The sequence below is a fragment of the Cyprinus carpio genome, unplaced genomic scaffold, assembly GCF_018340385.1.
Source record: "Cyprinus carpio isolate SPL01 unplaced genomic scaffold, ASM1834038v1 S000006478, whole genome shotgun sequence".
In the NCBI taxonomy this organism is placed as follows: domain Eukaryota; kingdom Metazoa; phylum Chordata; class Actinopteri; order Cypriniformes; family Cyprinidae; genus Cyprinus; species Cyprinus carpio.
The window spans coordinates 1-21445 of record NW_024879153.1 but is presented as its reverse complement, the minus strand read 5'-3'; the positions used below and the strand labels follow the sequence as shown (position 1 = coordinate 21445).

General features: G+C 35.7%; 1 protein-coding gene and 2 long non-coding RNA genes across 3 annotated transcripts; 2 read left to right on the top strand and 1 right to left on the bottom strand.

Moving 5' to 3' along the window:
* Positions 1-894: 894 nt before the first annotated feature.
* Positions 895-7318, bottom strand: LOC109103214 (porphobilinogen deaminase-like). The gene is made up of 13 exons (XM_042754201.1): positions 7133-7318; positions 6538-6591; positions 5514-5586; positions 5338-5387; positions 5188-5243; positions 4955-5032; positions 4640-4718; positions 4049-4123; positions 3791-3904; positions 3641-3679; positions 3423-3542; positions 2374-2514; positions 895-2287 (listed from the first exon to the last, which is right to left on the bottom strand). Exons 1-13 carry the CDS (start codon positions 7157-7159, stop codon positions 2108-2110), a joined length of 1086 nt encoding a protein of 361 aa, XP_042610135.1. The 5' UTR covers positions 7160-7318; the 3' UTR covers positions 895-2107.
* Positions 7319-7792: 474 nt separating this feature from the next.
* Positions 7793-8596, top strand: LOC109103218. The gene is made up of 3 exons (XR_006159296.1): positions 7793-7960; positions 8042-8133; positions 8223-8596. It is a non-coding gene; the product is annotated as an uncharacterized LOC109103218 (long non-coding RNA).
* An 8637-nt stretch (positions 8597-17233) lies between these two features.
* Positions 17234-18471, top strand: LOC122143646. Its single transcript, XR_006159297.1, has 3 exons — positions 17234-17311; positions 17382-17466; positions 18373-18471. It is a non-coding gene; the product is annotated as an uncharacterized LOC122143646 (long non-coding RNA).
* The last annotated feature ends 2974 nt before the right edge of the window (positions 18472-21445 follow it).

Genomic DNA, 21445 nt, shown 5'->3' with positions numbered 1-21445 from the left:
ATTATAGTGTTATTTAGTTCTTAGTTTATCGTTCACTAAAGGTTAAAATTCTGTTTTATGTATTTAAAAAAATAACAAAAATGTGAGTGTCGCACAAATATGCACGTGTTTTTGAAATGCATGTTTGTTTATTGAAGCAGGTATGAGATTATAGACTTCTGTGGACAGCGTGGTATGTAATTTCCTGTGAAAATGAGTGGACGCGATGGCAACATGCCACAACTGGTTGCCAGAAGAAGCCACGCGCTACTAAAGCGAGTTCACCCTCAGAACAAGAACACATCTGGACGAGTCTAAGCTTGACATCTGAGAGAGAGTCCTGCACTGTCTACATGTCACCTGCTATCTGGAATATATGAAACATCAATCTTGAAAAGTATGCATCTATAATTAATAAAACTGATAATAAATCTTTAAAAAAAATAATTAAGAGTTCAGAGAAGGGTTGCCAGGTCCAAGAAAAAAATAATAATAGGAAATACAGTCTATAATCTCACATCTGTTTTTATATAAATGAAAGATATAGTCAAATTCTCCCCCGTCCAAACACAGCTTACAGCTACACCTTAAAATAAACATTTTTTAATTTAATTTATTGTTTTAAATCTTGCTTTCGGTGATTTTAGCTAGATTTCGTTATATGTATGTGCCTTTATTTAATCTGCATTTTATTCCTCTTCAGTCATTGAATCTTCCCGAATTCTTTCAACACATCTTCATATAATAAATGAGAAATAAGAACATATCTTCTCTGATATTTTCTGATCTCAATCAAGACCATTATTAAAAGCCTTCTGTGTCTGTGTCTGGTCACTTTTGTGACACCTAGTGGTATCTTACTGTCTAGGCCGGGCAATCTGTATAAAATACAGAGAAAAAAAGGCAAAACCACGATTGCATATATACTGCTTGATTTATTTGGAACTGGAAAATATAGTTCGTATAACCAAATAACTCTCTCGCTCTTAAAACCTCCAAACTTACAAAATGTGCTGTTTTATGTATGTGACAAATAATATCAATGCTATCAAGTATTCAGAGTTTACACCCCTGACTCTGAAATGGCCATAAAACTCAACTAAAATTAAGAACTGAATGTATTTTATAGAATTCAATCATTTCGTTACATTCAAAGAATCTTGCATATGCTCACACTGATTCAACATGGTATGAGTTAAACTATGGCTGTAAACCAACCAACCAAAAAATAATAATAAAATAAAATGGTATTTCAGAATACTACAACAGAATACTGTTGTCAGAATACTGGCTAAGTTTGATCATGTTTTATCATACAAATGCAGGCACAAGAGGATGCTAAAATACATTTAGCCAAATAAATAAAGTAAGGACATGTATGAATTTGAGAGGAGTAAATGAAAAGGCTCAGGCACTGCTTACAAACTCCATACAAATAACATCTTCATCAGAATAAAGTTAATACACAAAGATATTTCCAGAGGTGATATTTAAAATTTTCAGGCACTGATGTTAGATTCAGTTTAAAAGATTCAATGACAACATTTAACAAATGCACAAAATATATCAGTGGCAAATGTCTGAGATGAAAAACATTGTACTATCAAACCCTCCATCTACGGAAAAAAAAGAAACAGCGGACTCAATCATACAAAAACGTTTTGTAGTGGTTCACAGGTTATTATGCTGTATACATTCACATGTGCATATAACCAGAGTTGGTGGAGGTAAAATGTAGATGATACTTCAAGCAGCTCCAGAAAATATACACCCCAGAATAATTCAAGTTTCAAATAAGCATGTGTTTAGATACAACACACACCATCTTAAACGGCATGATTGCATGTTCATGGCTTAAAATGAGAGCAAATATAATTATGATTAATTATACATTATTACTATGCATCATACTGCAAGTCTGATTTAAGTAGTAACTGCACATTAACCTTCATTAAACTCCAGTAAATACAAAGAAAAGTTTTCTGTGAAATACTAACCAATATCTTAATAACAAACAAAATATAAAGGTTATAGGATGACACTATAACACTTGTTGACATTGAAATCTATAAAAATACTTCTGGAAGGGGTGGTTGGTCTTCAGCTACAAATATGGACTATTATACACCTATTGCGCATCATTAAGCTGTCTGGCTACAGTCAGTATCTCTTTGGCCCCTTTGCTGAGCAGCAGATTTCCGAGGTCCACTCCTAACTTCACTGCGGCGTCCTGGGGTGCCTCTGACACCTTTAAAGCAGTGATACTCACACGCTGCACCTTCTCATCAACCTTCTCCTGTTCCTCAGCCTGGGAATAATGAGGTTACAGATGCTCAAATAAGTGTCAAATTCAACGAAGGATTCATCTTATCTGTATTGTAACGGATTAACAACCTGATTGTCAGAGCTGATGCTTGTCTGCATGGTCTCTTTCAGACTGTCTGAACCATCGAGACTGTACACCGCTCCAGTCAGGTAGAGCTGTGAATTCTTAACTTCAGTGTAAACAGCAACTGGAACACTGCATCCCCCTTCCTGTTAAAAACAAATCTAGTTTAAAACAGATGCAAAGTTCTTAGGAATGCATTCTTTGTATTCATGTTGGTTTTAAAAAAGGTTTGCCAGAAAAGGTTCTATTTAATATCTTAGAAATTGTCATGTGGTGTAAACATCAAGTAAAATGTAATTAATGTTTATTTTACCTTAATTTTTTTTTTTTTAAAGTCTTTAAATTATAATTAAATATCTACACTACAGTTTGAAAGTTTGGGTTCAGTAAGAAATATATATATATATATATATATATATAATATATATATATATATAATAGTATATTATATATATATAGTATATATATATATATATAATATATATATATTAGCAAAAACATATAAAATTGATCAAAAGCGACAGTAAAGGCATTTATAATGTTACAAAAAATGTACATTTCACATAAATGCTGTTCTTTCTATTATTAGAAAAAAACTGTATCACAGATTCCAGAAAAATATTAAGCAGCACAGCTGTTTTCAACACTGATAATAGTAATAAATGTTTCTTTAGCACCAAATCAGCATATTAGATTGATTTCTGAAGGATCACGTGACTCTGAAGACTGGAGTAATGATGCTGAAAATTTAGTTTGCCATCACAGCAATAAACTACATTTTAAAATATATTAAAATAAAAAGAACATTTATTTTAAATTGCAATAATATCTCACAATATTACTGTTTTAACTGTATTTTTTAATCAAACAAATGTAGCCTAGGTTAGCACAAGATAACTTCTTTCAAAAACATTACAAATCTTACCAACCCCAAACTTTGGAGCCACAGTGTATTTGTTTATTTTAATTTATTCAAATATTAAAACCAAAATGGCATCATGTCATTGATCCCGAAACAGGTGTGAGGGGTGTTACAGTGCTGCAGGATGTCTACCAGGTGTTTGAGGAAGGCTCTCTCCGCGATGCATCTCAACACAGTGTCCGAGTCATTTAACACTGACACCATTTCCAGGATGTCCTGGTCTCGAGCTCTCACTTCGACTGCCAGAGCACCCTTTAACAAGACAGTAAGAGCAGCATGTAAGGTTCAGTGTGATGGCACTCACTGCTGAGTAGGAGATCTGGATGAAAGCAACAGTGAATGTTACCCACCTGTCCAACTGCATACATGCAGTCATCAGGCCCAAGGATCTGAAGCAAGATCATAACAACAGAGGTCAATAGTATCAATTAAATGATGCATTAATCTTTAGTTTTGGATTGTATTTGCATTTTAGGTTCACTGAAGTAAGACAGGGGCACCTGGCTGATGCGATTCTCCCAGCCCATTCTCCGAAGACCAGCTGCTGCTAAAATGATGGCTGAAAAGTCATCCTTTTCATCCAGCTTCTTTAGACGAGTGTTGAGATTACCTCTCTGAAACACAACTGTTAAGGTATAACCTCTAAACATCAAGTGCTTGTTAAAACACTGAAATTATAATTTACTTGGTATCTGTATCTACATAGAATAACAAGAAAAGTAAAAAAAAAAAAGCTACTCCACTGCACTGAAAGATACAATGTCTTTAAACTCCAGATGAGGAAATCTTTTCTTTAGTTGGGCAGCCCGGCGAAGAGAACTGGTACCTACAACTTCAAATATAAAATATATTATTTATTTTTCAAGCAATCACTACCATCAAAAATTCTGGGGTTGGTAAGATTTTTGAATGTTTTTCAAAGACGTCTTTTATGCTTACCCAAACTGCTTTTATTAGAACAAAATTACAGTGAACACAGTAATACTGTGAAATATTATAACAATATCAAATAACGGTTTTCTATAAGAATACATTTTACATACAAATGTAATCTATTTCTGTGACACAAAGCTGAATTTTCGGCATCATAACTCTTCAGTCTTCAGTGTCACGTTATTCTTTATAAATGCTGATTTGCTGCTCAAGAAGCATTTCTTATTAATATCAATGTTGAATGTTGATTGTTTGATAAACATAAAAGCTCAAAAGAATCTTTTCTAACATTATAAATGTAAATGATCACTTTTGAACAATTGAATGTGTCCTTGCTGAATGAAAGTATCAATTTCTTTTAACTGGTAGTGAACTTTAATATAGTCCTTTGTCCTTTGTACTGGGCACCAGTTTTACCTCTTGTTGGCTAGAGATTGTAGACATTTGCCTTTATGTTTGGGGTGCAAGACAACAGCATCATGGGGGTTTTCTCGCCTTTGAAGAGAAGGAAATGTCAATCATAATGTTGACCACATTTAAAATGATCTGCGATGAGCAATACACTATATCAGTTTTTTTTCCCCATAGACTTTAATAATTATTTATGAACATTTAGGTTAAAGTTAATCTGTAACATGACATGCAAGCTACTTTTAAGATAAAAGACTCTTCAGATGTGGAGGGGCATGTAAGCACTTCAGAACACAGAGACACTACTGTGATTCACTTACTTCAGCACAGATCCTATAGTGAAGCCTTCAGGAAGAACAGTTGGCAAGTCTTTCAAAGAGTGCACCACCAGGTCCACCCTATAGAGACACAAATATTACAACAGCATTATTCATACTGAAACATAAGCACCAGTGTAGCATCTCTGAAACATCAAATGCACCAAAAAAACCAATGAACAAATCTATACGCAGTGCGAAGTATACATGATTGATATAAAGAAGGAATGACTCACTCATTTTTTTCCAAAGCATTTTCCAGTTCTTTTGTGAAGAGACTCTTTTCACCAATCTATTAACATTTACCAAACTAATTAATTATAACATCAGTATAATTTAACTGAATGATCTACTTTAATTTGTTTTATTTATGGATTTGGACTTACTTTGGATAAAGCTGTGTCAAGAATTTTATCTCCTGTTGTTGACATAGCCACTGAAACAATAAAAAGATTGAAGAGGAATTTAGTTTAAGGAGAGTGAATATTAACTACATCATACTTGCTAAACTCAATTACAAATAAACAACAACTCTTCTGCATATTCGACAATGATCTCTTACCTATTTCAAAATGAACATCAGGGTATAACTCCTTGAGTTTCTCTACAACACTGTCTGCTTGAATCCGAGCCAGCTGAAAAAAATGGGAGAAAGGTAACAAAAATGTTCAACAATATTCCATTTCCCATAAAATATGATGGCCCTTTAAGGCTAATCTTCTTGTTGAGGGCTGTAACTGGTTTCTTTACTAAAACTAATCAATCTTGTACGCACCCTAACAAAGACAGAAATCTTATCAAAGCCATCACCACCCCGACACACCCAATCAAACTTACAAAACTACATCTGACTATGTGACTCTAGTATGACTACTTGACGATGAGGCAAAATATATATATATAGGCAATGTTTTACTTTTACTTCCCATTAAGTCTTTTTAGACTTAAGTTATAGAATGAAAGGAAAAACTTATTTTAGAAAAGGTGAGAAGATAATTAAGACACTTTGGCACCTTAAACACATTGATTCCAATGACAAGCAGTTTTTCTCCAGTTTATCAGGTGATGAAAATGGTTAGATATTTTAGCAATATTTAGATTATCTAATTTGTATGTACGCTACAGTTTAAAAGTTTGGGATCAGTGATTATTTTTTAAAGAATGAATACCTTAATTTAGCAAGGACGTGTGAAATTAATCAAAAGTACCAGTAGAGACATTTACAATGCAAAAGATTTTTATTTTAAATGAATGCTTTTTTTCTTCCTTTTGAATCCTGAAAAAAACCGTGATACAACTTTTCCAGAAAAAAAACACTGAGCAGCACAACTATTTTTTGCAACACTGATAATAATAAGAAATTTTTTCTTGAGTACCCAGGCATATTATAATTTTTTCTGTAAAGATCATGTGACCTTTAAGACTGGAGTAATGCCTGCTGAAAATTTAGCTTTGCAGTCACAGGAAGAAATTTTAAATATATTCAAATAGATCACTTTTTTAATATTTTTTATTAATACGTACGGAATGTGATTTTTTTTTATTTTTAGAAGCCATGTACACTGAATGTGCATGTGATAATTTACCTGGCTTTTTCTGGTGCCAACACGGATCGCCCTGCTGACTTTGCCATCAGCATCCTGTAAAAGAAGACAATATTTTTATGCAAAGATCAGTACCAACAAAAAATACCACAGACTTACATGTTAATTTGGATTACATTCTGACCCTAATGTATTTATAAGGTAGGTCTGCATTTGTTGTAGTTGTATTGAATTTAACTTTATTCTTTATTGGGAGGGAAAGAAATACAAGACCATGAAGCAGGAGCAGGACAGACTGAAGAGGAGGCAGTACGCCCCAGTGTCCTGGCTTCAGCAGATAAGACAATAACGCCTATTCACTGCGTCCGTTACACACGAGGGAGGAGTAAAGAACACCATTCACATTTTATATGCGAGAATATTACACTTAAACTTTTTGGGTGAAGATGATTCAGATGTAACTTCCTATTAACCACTATTAAGCCAAAATAACATTAGCTATTATGTCATAATCGCATAACTAAAGAAGCTGTATTGTTTACGAGTATGGGCGAAATACATTTAAATTAGAGTTAGTTTTGGGATTGATTACTCTCAAAATAACTTTTTTTTGAGTAGCGAATGAATGAAAACATACCTGTAGTAGGTTTGTCTTTTCCGACATTTTGTAAGATGATCCTAGTTATTTAGTGCTGATCTTGTTGAAATGAAAGTAATTTCTCATTCATGATTGGTAAAGGAGAAAATATTGAAGTGTTTTGAACTGTTACAGGTAACAGGTTGAGTATAATTTCCGTAAAGTCTGAATTTCACAATAAAAGTCACCATGACCGTAACAACCACAATAACCAACTGCACAATTCAAAATAAACTCATTTGGACTTTTATTTTGAAGACGCGGTTATTCTAGAAACGGAAGTTAATATAAACACACAGTGAACGCGGTATCGTTACTTAATTCGCTCAATTTATTTATCAGAAATTACAGTCATCTAATGAACACGATGGCGGAGTATGAATTATTTTTTTTAACATTATTTTAGTGTATATAATGTGTCTGTTGTGTGGAATGTTTTCGTGAAGAGGTTCGGGAAGTTGTTTGGATGGTTTTTTGTCTTTGAGTTGTCGTTGAAGTTAGTTGTTGACATTGATGCGATGTTGGACATGAATGAGAATCAACGCAGACTGGTGCCTTTATTTTTATTCTGCATGTATTTTGCATGTTTTTTTGTTTTTTATTTGATTATTGTTGTGGGTTTTTTTTTGTTTATCAGATTTTTCATGAAGCTTTTTCCTGTGTTTTTTCCTATGTGTAGTCTTTTATTTTAAGGTTAGGTTACTTTTTATATGATTAATCTAGACTTTTTTGTTTAACACTGTAACAAGTAACGTTAACTATATTTCATTCTTTAAATGAAATGCTCAGTTTCATCCTGGAACAATCAACCTGTCAGAGTTGTGCCTGGTAAGATGTCCTGCATATATTATAAAGTCATATTCAATCCACTACAATTTTAACTGTAGTAATTTCTCATTCTCCTCTCAGATTCTGCAACTGTAGCTCCATCAGTGTCTCTGAAGAGACCGAATTTGCTCGCTTCGTTACCTGAAGAAAATGTTCAATCACAAGGCCAGCAGGTGAGTTCATTGTTGAAATGATTTAACTCTGTTTTGTTTGCTAAAATGCTTGCAACAACGTTTGCTCTTATTTAATTTCTTTCTCTCAGTGTTCAGAGGAGGGTCACGTTTCTGAATTTCGTCCTGAATCATCAAGTAGTGGACAAGAGAACCCAGTGCAAGCATTTTTTATATGTGTGCTGCACAGCTTTGATATTTATGTGTACTATCTATATAAAAAGTGTAGTAATTGATTGAATATTAATTATTTATTTAAACTTGACTTCAGTATGTTTGGCATTATTACATGATTAGACTTTAGACTAGTTTTTCATATTTCTTCAGGCAGCGGACCACATCAACATTAAAACAACAATTCTAGACAACCGAACACCAAAAGTACCTCATTTGTAAGATTGATTAGACACTTAGTTTATATCCTATATTTTGAAATAGCCTCACTTTTTCCAACCAGTCCCTTTTCTATACTTTTTAGTTTTTTTATTTTTTTCTCTTTTATATAATATAAAGTTGATTTTTGCTTTTGGATATTGATGATAAATGAGAAAACTGTTTACTAGCTAGTTATTAATTAAATTTGGTATAATTTACATTTATTCATTTAGCAGACGTTTTTATCCAAAGTGACTTAGCTTACAACTGGGGAATACAACAAGCAATTCTTCAGAAAGATGCAAATAAACACAGGAAGTGCTCATAATACAATTATATTTAATTAATTAATAATTTTATTGATATAAATATTTCTGTTAAGGCTTAAATAAAAAATGTTTGAGGTAGTAAGATTTATTAAATGTTTGTAAAAGAAATTGGTCATGCTTTATGTGATCAAAAATACAGTAAAAAAAATATTTTTTTAACTTTTCTGTACTTTTTTAATAACTTTCTATGGCAAAGCTGAATTTTCAGCAGCTATTTCTCCAGTTAGTGACACATGATCCTTCATAAAGTGTTTTAATATGCTGATTGGTGCATATTTTTATTATTATCAATACTTTTTAATAACTGTGAAAAAACATGATTCTAGTTTTCCTTTGATGAATAAAAAGTTCAAAATGAACTGCATTTAACCGAAATCGTGATCTTTTGTCTTTATTAATACTAATGTCTTCTTTACTGTGACTACTGATTGATGTAATGTGTTCTTGATTATATAAAATATTAATTTTCCTTAAAACAATTTGCTGACCCCCAAACTTTTTAACGGTGGTAGGCTTTTTTTAAACCAGCTAGACATACTTGTAGCTTACAGTAACTGGGACCAAGAAAGCCTGTTAATGTGTTGCAGTTGAATACAGTACCTTTCACCTCTGGTTGAGGACGAGCAACCTGAAGAACAACACACAAGCAGAGCAAAATAAGTACAAAATCTGAAAAAAACAAGAAGACATGAAAAACCATAATATGAATGTAAAGAGTGCGGAAAGAAATTTCTCTTTAGACGCTCACTCGATCAGCACAAATGTGGACATTTAAAAGGGCCTCACAGTTGTGAGCAGTGCGGAAAGATGTTTAAATACTTAAAAGGATTAAGAAAACACCTGCTGTATCACACAGAGAAAAAAAGGAATGTGTAAAACTTGCGGGAAAGCCTTCGCAAATCTTAAGATGCATGAACGTGTCCACCTTGAAATAAAGCCGTTTCTTTGTTCCACATGTGGACATGGCTTTAACCGTAAAGGGAAGTTTATTCTGGCACACCAGAGGATCCATACAGGTGTAAAACCCTACAGGTTGTGAGACCTGCGGGAATGCACTTCTCACACTCAGGCAACGTCGCCAGCCATCTGATCACAGTCATTCCAATGACAGACCGTCGAAAAATGCAGCCTCTGTGACAAGAGACTTTCAAAACCAAAAAGAAAATGGAAATGCACCAGCTTGTGCATACAGAAGAGAGAACCCCCATATATGTAACGAATGTGGGCAGAAGTTTGAAGTCATTAATGTGTGAAATATGTGGGAAAAGCTTTTGTTTTTTAACTATCGCGGCCCCTACCAGAAACACTTACGCACACATAGTGATAGAGCCAATCTGAATGGCAAATCTAAAGATGGGAAGTCTTTCCCGTGTGATGAATGCTGTAAGTGCTCTACATTCGACCGCTATGCTCAGAATGCATCAGGAGACTCCATTCTGAAAAAGGATCCGTACATGTGTAAAGTCTGTGGTAAAAGCTACAGCAGCATGTATTTGCTGAAGGAACACGAGAAACTTCATTCGGGGGTGACACCGTTCAAGTGTGACATCTGTGATAAGACTTTTACTCATAAAGTTGGTTTGAAAATGCACGAGGTTTGTTCATACCAAAGCTAAACCCTAACAGACGTTCTGTTTGTGGAAGCCAGTTCGGGCTTCCCCACATCTAAGACTGCATATGTGGCATTCATCACTCCGGTGAAAAGCCACACAAGTGTGAAACATGTGGAATGTGCTTTCGCTTGTCTGGAAACTTAAGGCGGCACGAGCGGGGTGTCCACACTGGGTGAGGAGGTGGACCCGCTGTGAGGTGTGTGGGAAACAGTTTGTACAAACTCAGCCATGTGAAGGCACATATGCTATAATCCCATACCGCGTGAAACCCTACACGTGCCAGAAATGCGTGAAGAAATATCGCATACCGTCGAAATTACAATGATCATCACAAATGTATTCCGTTGTGAAAAAGATTTTGCCTTAAATGATGCTGGGAACTAAATTGTAGTGTGCCATTTTCTTTGTTATATTAGCCGTTTCTTTCAGACAGATGTCATCATAAAGGGTTCTCTTGTCTCAAAGACAAAAATATTTGCAATAGGACAGTGTAACATTTGATTTGGAAAGCTGGATAAGTATAAATCAAATTTTCATTCATTCAATTAATAATTGGGCCAGGGCCAAATTACTCTTAAAGGGATATTCCTCCCCAAAATGAAAATTTAGTTTAGTATCATGTCGTTACAAACCCATGACAGCTGTGTTTTGTCTTTGGAAACACAATTTAAGATATTTTGGATGAAAATCGGGAGGCTTGAGACTGTCCCATTAACTGCCAAGTAAATTACACTGTCAAGGTCCAAGAAAAGTTATGAACAGACATCGTGAGAATACATACTTCATCTGGCCATCAGTGGTTCAACCGTAACGTTATAAAGTCGACAAGAATACTTTTTGTACACGAAGAAAACAACAACACAAAAAAAAAGACTTTATCTCAACAATTCATCTCCCTCTGTGTCTCTCCACATCACCGTAGCACCATTTTGAAGAATATGAGTTGAACCGCAAGCAGCTTACGCTCTTCTGTGTCAGCCACGCTGCACGGCATGTGCCAGTTTTCATTTTCAAATCAAAGCCTAAATACACAGAAGAAAAACCATATCCTTGTGTCGACACAGAAAGTATTATACAAATACAAAAAGTATTCTCATCGCTTCATAACGTTACGGTTAAACCACTGATGGCAGATGGAGTATTCTGACGATATCTTTCATACTTTTCTGGACCTTGACAGTGGTTTATACTTGGCATTTATGGGACAGTCACAAGCCTCCCGATTTTCATCCAAAATATCTTAAATTGTGTTCCTAAGACGAACGGAGCATTTACAGGTTTGGAACGACATGTGTGGTAAGTGATTTATGAAAAAAATTCAATTTTTGGGTGGAGTATCCCTTTAAGCCAATTATTAATATGCAAAAATCATTAGTTATACAGTGAGAATTTCTCATTAAAGTGTACTCTGTGTCCGAGAATAAACAGTCTTGTTGAAAATGCAATGATCTTTATTTATTTTTATTGTTATTTTATTTAAATTTAATTTGTAATTTTGGGAGGAAAAACAGAAGTCTTAACTATTATTACTATGGATAAGATCAAAGGAGTAAAGAGCAGACAAATTGTTGTAAACAGTTAAATGCTCAAATGGAACAAATAAAATTCAAAAAAATGTTTGACTTTTTCCTTTTTCCTGTGCAGAGACGAGAAATTATTAAACAGAGTGCAATGCATAGTTCTCCCACTTTTGTCGTTTACCTGTTTAAGTGACTTTTATTTTGAAACCCTGTATAAAGTGTACGAGACCTGTGATGACGCTGGAGTCCCATTTACCTAAAAACAGGGTCCATAGGAGTTTCTCAACATTTGCAATTCGAAACTGAGTTTTGGCTAACACAAAACAATAACAAAAAGCCTCATTTAACAAATTAACCGGAAAGAGCTCTGACTATTATATAAAAAATACACTATAGTATCATATATAATAATTCTTATTTTAGTTTTGTTTGCCTGTTTTCTCACAGATACATTTTTATATTCAGGTTTTAATTAAAAATGATTTATGGTCAATGGCGCATCTTCGCATACTTTTATTTTGAAATGGTTATGTACTAAAAGAGGAAGTGTTTAGCGCAGAGTGCAACTTTTCCAGGGAGTTTGCACACCCCGATGTAATTACAATATAATGACATGGCTTCATATTGAGAATTTGTTTTTTCACATTCACCATCTATTAGCACTGTTGCGATAATTTGGATTGCATATATTCAAACTGGGTTTACAGTTTATTAGGCGCTGGACTGCCAATTGCAGAAACGATTATTTTTTAAAATCTTGCTGCAATATTATTTTGAACCCGCTTTCAACACAGTTTCTCATTTGTGCACTGCACGTAGCTGTGTTCACTATGTCCATGTATGAACTTTTTTCAGAGTCAAACTGCTCTGTTGATCTTTATTATGCCAGGACACCACCAAAGACATGCCGCTCTTGCTGAAACCTCATCTCAACATGAAACAAAACGGAAACGCAGGTGGTAAGAACTTTTTATTTGACTTTTTTTTTGTTTTTTTGTTACTTGGGAATGTTTTGCAGGTGAGTAGCTTGTATCTATGCTCTCTCATCAGTCATTTTAAAATAAATAATATAATATCAAGGAATATAAATCTAAATGACCATGACAGTATGAAGTGCTTGGTATGTTCTATATTATATTTATTGAAACTTGTAGTGGTTATTTTGTTTGTCTGTTGTTTACCACGTAAAACATTGTCCTGTGATTTGAACTGTAGGCTGCACCGGATAGTCAGCAAGCGGATGTCTTTTAGTGGAGGACAGAGCAGAAGACAACATTCAGACTGTAGTCAGGAGTGATGGTAAGGTAAGTTCTTATCCTAGCTATTTTATTTCCTTGTCATTTAAATTGCTTATGAATAGTACAGCTGCTGTTTGTCGTACATAGTAAAGACCCCATTTTTTGCTAGAATCATATTTTAGCTTATGTTTTTTCTTTTAAAAGTCTCAACTCCATGCACATTAAAATTCTTAAAACAGATCTTAAAATTTTGATTTACTTTAAAACATATTGGATGATGCAATGATTCTGCAACGCACTAATGTTTCTGGAAAAATCATGTTAAAATATAAGTAATGAAATATGACACAACAGCCTTTTGAAGAATGTTTCAATGTCATGCGTCCTGTCCATGAGGAATCTTTTAATATCTCCATCTATGATAAACAGATTTTGTATTATTTGTGTTGTTTTTTTATCAGCTGATGACAGGGGCCTGGTCTGGAAGGAAATCAGGAAGGTGTGTTTGCAGACATCAGCCGAGCAACCTGACAAGCCACAAGAGAACGAGTCTTTTGAATGTGACGCAGTGCGGGAAAGACCTTTCCAAAGATGTTTTCCTCTTCTTTAGACATAAACGTGTGCATTCGGCGGGCATAAAGCAGTCAGCTTGTTGTGAAAAATGCCGGGAAGAAGTTCTCTGCAATTAAGTAGCGCTCGAACCCACCACCTCCGCAAGCATACGCAGAAGTTCGATAAGAAGAAATTTCCCTGCGCTACTTGCAAAAAGAGCTTCAAAGACTCTCGTGCAGCGCATTGACGGGTTCATGCGGACGTCAGACCGTTTACCCTGTGAAATATGCGGACAGGGATTTTACAGTCCAAAGGAAGCTATACATGGCACGCAGAGGGTGCACACGGGCGAAAAACCCGTACACATGTGACACCTGTGGGAAAAGTTTTCTCTTCTAATAGGCACGCCTAAATTGCCACAAGAAGTTTCAATTCCAGATGACAGGCCAATAAAATGCAGCCACTGCAATAAGAGCTTCTCAAGGGCAAGAGTCATTTGAGGCGCCACCTTCCTGTGTGCACACCGGTGAGAGAAACGATATACGTGTAAAATCTGTGCTAAAACATTTGCGCATCATGAAGGCTATGACACCGCCACATTCCTCATCTCACACCGGCCAAAAGCCGTACATCTGTGAAGTGTGTGGTAAACGATTTCGCCAGAGAAGCAATTTTAAAATTCCATATGCGGTGTGCACAAAGAAACACGATTTAAGTTGTTAAATGTGTTGGGCAAACATTCCAACATTATTTTTTGCTCCAGAACCATCTTTATATCACTAGCAACCATACTGAAAACTCAGAAGATCCGTTTCTAAATTCCAAGTCTGTGTTAACAAACTCACTACAGCTGCATTCAGACACACAGCAAACCTTTTACGTGCAAATTGTGCTAGAAGAGCTACATGCAACCCGTATATAATCCTTCTCATACATGAGAAGCTTCACTCAGGCGAGACCCCGTTCAAGTGTGAGCCTGCCGGTTAAGGCTACATGCGCTCATAAGTCCGTTTAAACCCACATGCTGTGCCATTCCGGAGATAGACCCAGTATAAATGCATAGCATGCGGAAAGCCGTTCAAGTGGATCTGGCTCTCTGAAACTGCATATGAAGACTCATACTGAATTGGAAAACTCGCACAGATGTGAGACGGGGTGGAAAGGAGCTTTCCGCTTGGTTATGGAAATTTAAAGCGGACACAAGCGTTCCCATGCTGGGGAGAAGCCGTTCAGCTGTAAGGTTCGGTGGGGGAAGGGTTTTTTCCTAAACTCGACCAGAGTCTTCAAAACACACATGCAACTCCAGTACTGGAGTGAAACCCTACACGGGCCATAAGTGTGGGAAGAATTATGTTTATCTTAGACATTATCAATGATCACAAATGCAAAACCTGTATGAAAAAGATGTCGTGGTAGGAACTTTGTCTGTAACACCTGCAGGACTCTTTTCATAGTGTATTATTTTCCCTATACAAATGTTTGGGTAACATTGCGAATACCTTAAATAAAACATAGGCTTAAGCGTGTTGTTCACGAGTTTCACATACTAAACACTTTGTCCCTTTTAGACTTGCACTCTATCCATTTTGTCACATTCAGTTTGCTTAAAAAAAACACAACACTCTGCTTTCTAATCTTTTTGTCTTCTAATCTGTGTTGCATTTAATTATACATTAATAAAATCAAAAGAGCACCTCTAACACTAGCTCTTGCTCTATTCTTTTGAATATCCGATCTGTTTTTTAAGTTTATTTATTATATTCTTTAAAAAGCCTTGCCATGTGTACGGTGTTACGCTAACTGAGACTTGTTATAGCCCTGATATATCATTGCTCTTTTGTTGATTTTGATTGATTGTTCCTCATTTGTAAGTCGCTTTGGATAACAACGACTGCTAAATGGAAATGTAATGGTTCAAGTAATATTGACCTCTATATAAAATATGATCATTATCACCATGATAAGGTTTACATTGTAATACTTGTTTACCTATGTTGGCATGGCATTGTTTGTGAAAACCGGGAAATATATGGGAATTTAATATTGTAATTTTGTTTTCCGAGGCCTAGAAAAGGTACGTGAAAAGAATCAAATATGGACATTTTTAAAAAGGGAAATCTAAATGTTTCTAGTTAGGCTCTGAATATTAATTATTTCATCAGTTAGTACTGCTCTTGCATAGAGCTTGTGGATAAATTTTCATATTTTTCAATGGATATTCAAACTGGTGTACAAACTATCTGAATGCACTTCCTTGGGAACTTTATCTGAATATAAACTAGCAGATATAAAAGACATACTTTCCAAAGTGTTTTTTTAAAAATATCAATCATCAGAAATTCCCGAAAAACCTCAAAACAAATCAAAAGCATTAAACAGCTCTTTGTTATTAAGAATGGTATCTGACATTATCTCAAATAAACTCACCAGCACTTGTTATTAAACCACTGACATAAAGCATGCGAATAACAGAGAAATGGTAAATTAGGAATTGTTTATTCGTTTTTGTAATTAGAGCGCGGTTCGGTGACTTTTATTTTGAAAATCTGTCTATACCGGTTCTTACCAAAACCAATGGCTGCATGATTAAAATTGATCCAAAACTGTTTTTAATGTCCCTCACACTGTACCACTGAATTTTAAACTCCTTACGTTGTTTTTGTTAGGTCACAATATAAGCAGTTTATCATGGCGCATTCCGATCACTGAGAGACTTTTATTTTTAAAAAAAATCAAAGAGGAAGTACTTGCTGCTTAGTTTCAACTTTGTAGGGAGGTCAACGTTTTTGTTATTTCTTCTCAATCTGGCAGTACCGCTGTCAACGCAGGTTGAGTTTGATTTCTGCATTCCTCTTACACTGTGGTTTCATATGGCCCGTTTTGAGCTTTTTCAGAGTCAGCACTCTGATCATGTCTGCCTGAACGGACTCTGCTATCACGAGATCCAAAGGCTTTTACATGCAGCTCCGATGAATCCGTCCACTGTGCAACCAACGAATACTCAGATTCAGATGGTAGATAGTCCCTGTGAGTCATAATTTTAACGTGGATTGTTGTAATATGTTAGAAAAAACCCAGATTTTTACAGCCTGGTTAATTATGTTTTATTCTTATAGTGTTATTTTTGTTACCTTAATTGTAGCATTTTCCTTTTTTTTCTTTTCAATCACAGCTTAATTCAATAATGGAAGGTTTGCCAAAGAGGCAGGAGTGCAGAAGATTTTGCAGTCTCTTCAGATACTGTTCATCCATTGCACCAGCTCCAGCACAGCTAGGGTTTGAAGGGTCGAGACAGGCTGAGGAAGACCTTCTGTCTCAGCTGGGACATGATCCCAGTGGAGCAACATACATACATAACCAAGAGTTTCCAGGGTAACGTTACTTGATATAGATGTCAATATCAGGCCTGAGACTTACTCTAGCACTCTCCGTCCTTTATCTTGGTGGTGATTTTTGTTTTGTGTTCCTCTCTCACAGTAGATCCTGTATCTCTGTCTGTGAGTCGCCTGAAGGAGCCAGCAACAACATCTCACCAGCAACCTTCAAGCAGTGAGGTGAGTCATAATACAATGCAGTTTTAAATGTAACTTACAGTGTGATAAATGTTGGTTGAAACCTTTATAGCCTGCACAGGAAAGCAATGTAAGCAAATGTCTTATGATGGAGAACAGAGGAGAGGAAACCATCCAGACAATATTCATTAGTGACGGTAAGAGACTCAAATTTAGTTTGAAATTTCTCACCCTCTTACACTTTTTCCACACATGCATGTGTTGATTTATATGTCAGTGTTGATATTGTTAATTAAAACTATTTAAAACTTTTTTTAGTTGAAATAAAATATAAATATTAGAAAAAAAATATTATTTGTCAACTGAAATAAATAAGTTTAAGTACTAAAATTACTAAAAACGCAAATAAATTTAAAACTACATAAAAAGATGAAAAAATAACAAAAGCACGTAACAGAATTAATCAAACTTAAGAAAACTAAAAATATAAAAATAAAGGCTAATTAAAATATTAATAATGTATACTGTATATAAACGAATGTATATAATTCATATTAAAATTACATTGATATGTATTATAGTTTTTAAATGTTTAAATGCTAAAGTTAGTTCACCGAAAAATACATTTATACTGTCCATGTCCAGAAATGTAATAAAAACATCATCAAAGTAGTCCATGTGACATCAGAGGGTCCGTTAGAATTTGTTCATAAGCATCGAAAATACATTTTGGTCCAAAATAACAAAAAATGACGACTTTATTCAGCCTTGTTCTCTCTCTTCCCGGGTTTTGTGGACCCTTTCTGGTCGTGGACAGTATACCGTTACATACATTCTCAATGGAGGGACAGAAAGATGTATGTTTTAATTTGAAATTTATTTAATTGTTTTAAAAGGGTGAAAGGTGGTCTTTGGGGTTTGGTGGGGCATGAGGGTGAGTCATTAGCCAATGACATAACTTTAAATTTTTCGGTGAACTAACCCTTTAATAATCTTCAATAGTTCTTCAAAGGGGACATAACACACACAGTTTCTAATCTGTGAATATATGAATAGACTATGATTGATATTGACTGCCCCTGTTGTTTTTATTTCACCTGCAGCTGATGACAGGGGCTGGTCTGAAGATCAGGAGGGGTGTGTTGCAGACATCAACCAATCAACCTAAAGTTCCACAAGCGAAAGAGTCTTTTGAATGTGAGCAGTCGCGGAACAAGGCCTTTCCAAAGATGTTTTCTCTCGTGCAGCACAACGTGTGCATTCAATCGTGAGGCCTCACACTTGTGAAAAGTGGGCGGGAAAGAAATTCCACACTGCTGAGAGCGCTAGCGACCCACCTTCCGCAAACACTCGCAGAAGTTCGAGAGAAGAATTTCCCTGCGGCTACTTTGCCGAAAGAGCTTCAGAGATCTTGCGGCGATCTAACTGGTTCCCACGGCCGACGTGAGCCATTTACTGTGAAATATGCGGACATGGATTCACAATCAAAAGGAGCTTATATGATGCACCAGAGGGGTGCACACGGGTGAAAAACCATATCATATGATAACATCTGTGGAAAGTGTTTCTCCCTGATTGGCACGTTGAACTACCACAAGAAGAATTCATTCAATGTGACAGTCCGATAAAATGCAGCGACTGCAACAAAGCTTCAAATACCCATAAACTTTTGAAACACCACCTCCGGCGTGGCATTATCGGGTGAGAGGGCGACACGCGTGCATACATCTGTGGGAAAAGTTTCGCACTTTCCGGGACTCTAAAACGCCTACATCCTCATTCACACCGTGACAAGCCGTATCCGGTGCGCGGTGTTCGAGCAGAAGATTCAACCAGAGAAGCACTCTGAAAGGCCACATGCGAAGTTCACCTTGAGAAAAGCGATTATGTGCTTAAATGTGGCGGAAAACATTCCAGTATAATTATGCCCTGAGGAACCACATTCTAACACATAATCAGATTGGAAACCCAGGAGATAAGAGCAATGCTCAGCGGCTGCGACGTAAAAGGGAAGTTTCTGAGCTCTGCCTACGCTAAAAGCTCACTTGCAATTGCATTCGGACAACAGCAACCTCATATGTGCACGGTGGCGCTGCAGCGGAAGATACAGCAGCCGTACATTCGCTCCGGATGCGCTGAGCAGCTTCCACACGGGAGAGAAACCGTTTCAAGTGCGTAGATCTGTGGTAAGGACTTTTTCTGAGGGCTTCAGATAAACCCATATGTTTCTGCATTCTGGAGAAAGCCCATCACAAATGCTATTGTGTGGGAAAGATTCAAGCTGTCGAAGCTCTCTGAAAATGCATATACGCACTCCATACCGTGAAAAAACCCTCATAAGTGGAAAACGTGTGGGAAGGCTACGCTTCATTTAGCTGCTAATTTTTTGAAAAGACACAGGCTCGTGCACACCGGGGAAAAACCTTTTACCCTGTGATATCTGTTTGAAGAGTTCCACACACAGCCCAACAATCCTGAAGGCACACATGCACATTCACACAGGCAAAAAAGCCGTTACACATGCACTAAGTGTTTGAAAAGTTTTGCATATCAGGAGAAATTGCAAAGAATACAAATGTGCTCCACTTTGAGAGAGTTCCGATCTACTGAACTGCTAATGTCTAGAAGCAGGAGCTTGGAATTTCATGTAGATTGTAAATACTTTTGTTGAAAGTTACATGAAATGCTTTGCAACTGGGAGGGGGTATTAATATTTATTTGCAAAAAATAAATAAAATGTTTTCCTTTGTAATTTTGGAAGGATATAAGTTGAACATTGCATTTTAAACTGTTGTTTGTGATTGGTCTTTAAAGTCCAAGGATCTACAAACTAACAAGCTCACTGCTTAAATCAAATCGAATGTCTTAATAATAAACATTATACTAGGGCCATTGACTTGAGGCTGTGTTAGTCTACTTATATTTTTTTCAGGTCCTAAAATATATAAATATCCAAACTAAAAAAATATTGATTTTATATTTTAACTCGAATAGATTGATTTAAAAATGCCTTTTATCCCCAACAACATGAGGGCATTTTACTGCTTCTGCTGTCATAAAATGTTCAAAAATTGAGGAAATATTCAGTATTCACTGAAAAATTCTTCATTTTTGTCACCTTAAACAAAACCTCAGTGGTCACATAAATATACATATAAATATATTAATATAAAATATACAATTTATGTAGCTAGATAATAGATTTATAGAATTGTGTTGTAAATTTATTTTAAAAATTAATTATTGTATAATATTTCTAGGGGTTTGTCAAACGTAATGTAGCAACAGCTGTGTTTCATATAAACTCGATGTAGCAACAGTTGAGCCGACAGCATGAGCACAAGTGCTTCACGACTCAAACAGAGACACGATGTTACGACAATTGCAGTGCAATGGCTTTATTGAAATTATTAGAATTTCATTCACCAAAACAGCACGGGAGAATAATGTGCGTTTGTTGGAGTCCTGAGGTTGTACCCTGTTTCTGAGACACTCGGTTAAGGCAACGGGTTAATGAAATGACCGAGAGGCATGGGACTCTTCAGGCAAAAAACCTCACACAAATTAAAGAAGACAGTTCACGGCCACCCTGGGGGTTACAAAAAACTTTACAGTAAGTGTACCAGATTGCGACGAGAATGATGCTTTTGTTTTTTGTCGCACCTAGTTTGTACCAACCCTGAATGATTTAAATTGAAATATAATAAAATGTTTAGTGAATATACAAGCATCTCTGAGGCTGAGAGTCACAGATAAAGTGATCATTTAAATGTAATATTTACCATTTTGTAACCCTTATAAAAATGGCTACATTCCTTAAAATTGTGGCACCCATTTCATTCCAAAATCATTTTATCCCCAGTTTCTCAGCTTGTTTACAAATTGACTGTATTACCTAGTTTGAGACATTGATAACAATCCTTGTTATCAAAATTATTGTTGTGAAACTTTATCCTGCTTCCCAGGTCTTGTAGCTAATCCGTATTGAATGCCATCTTAATTTAGGCTAATTTTTAATTGATTTGTGCCTGTATTTCAGAGCCAGCTGAACTCTGTGTTAACACGTAACGCAAATGAAGCTATGGAGAAAATGTGCCAGCTTTTCTCTGCACTCTTAATTTACGGGACGCTGCTGTAACGCCGTCTGAAAACTTCTCTGTTTTACGGATGGACAGG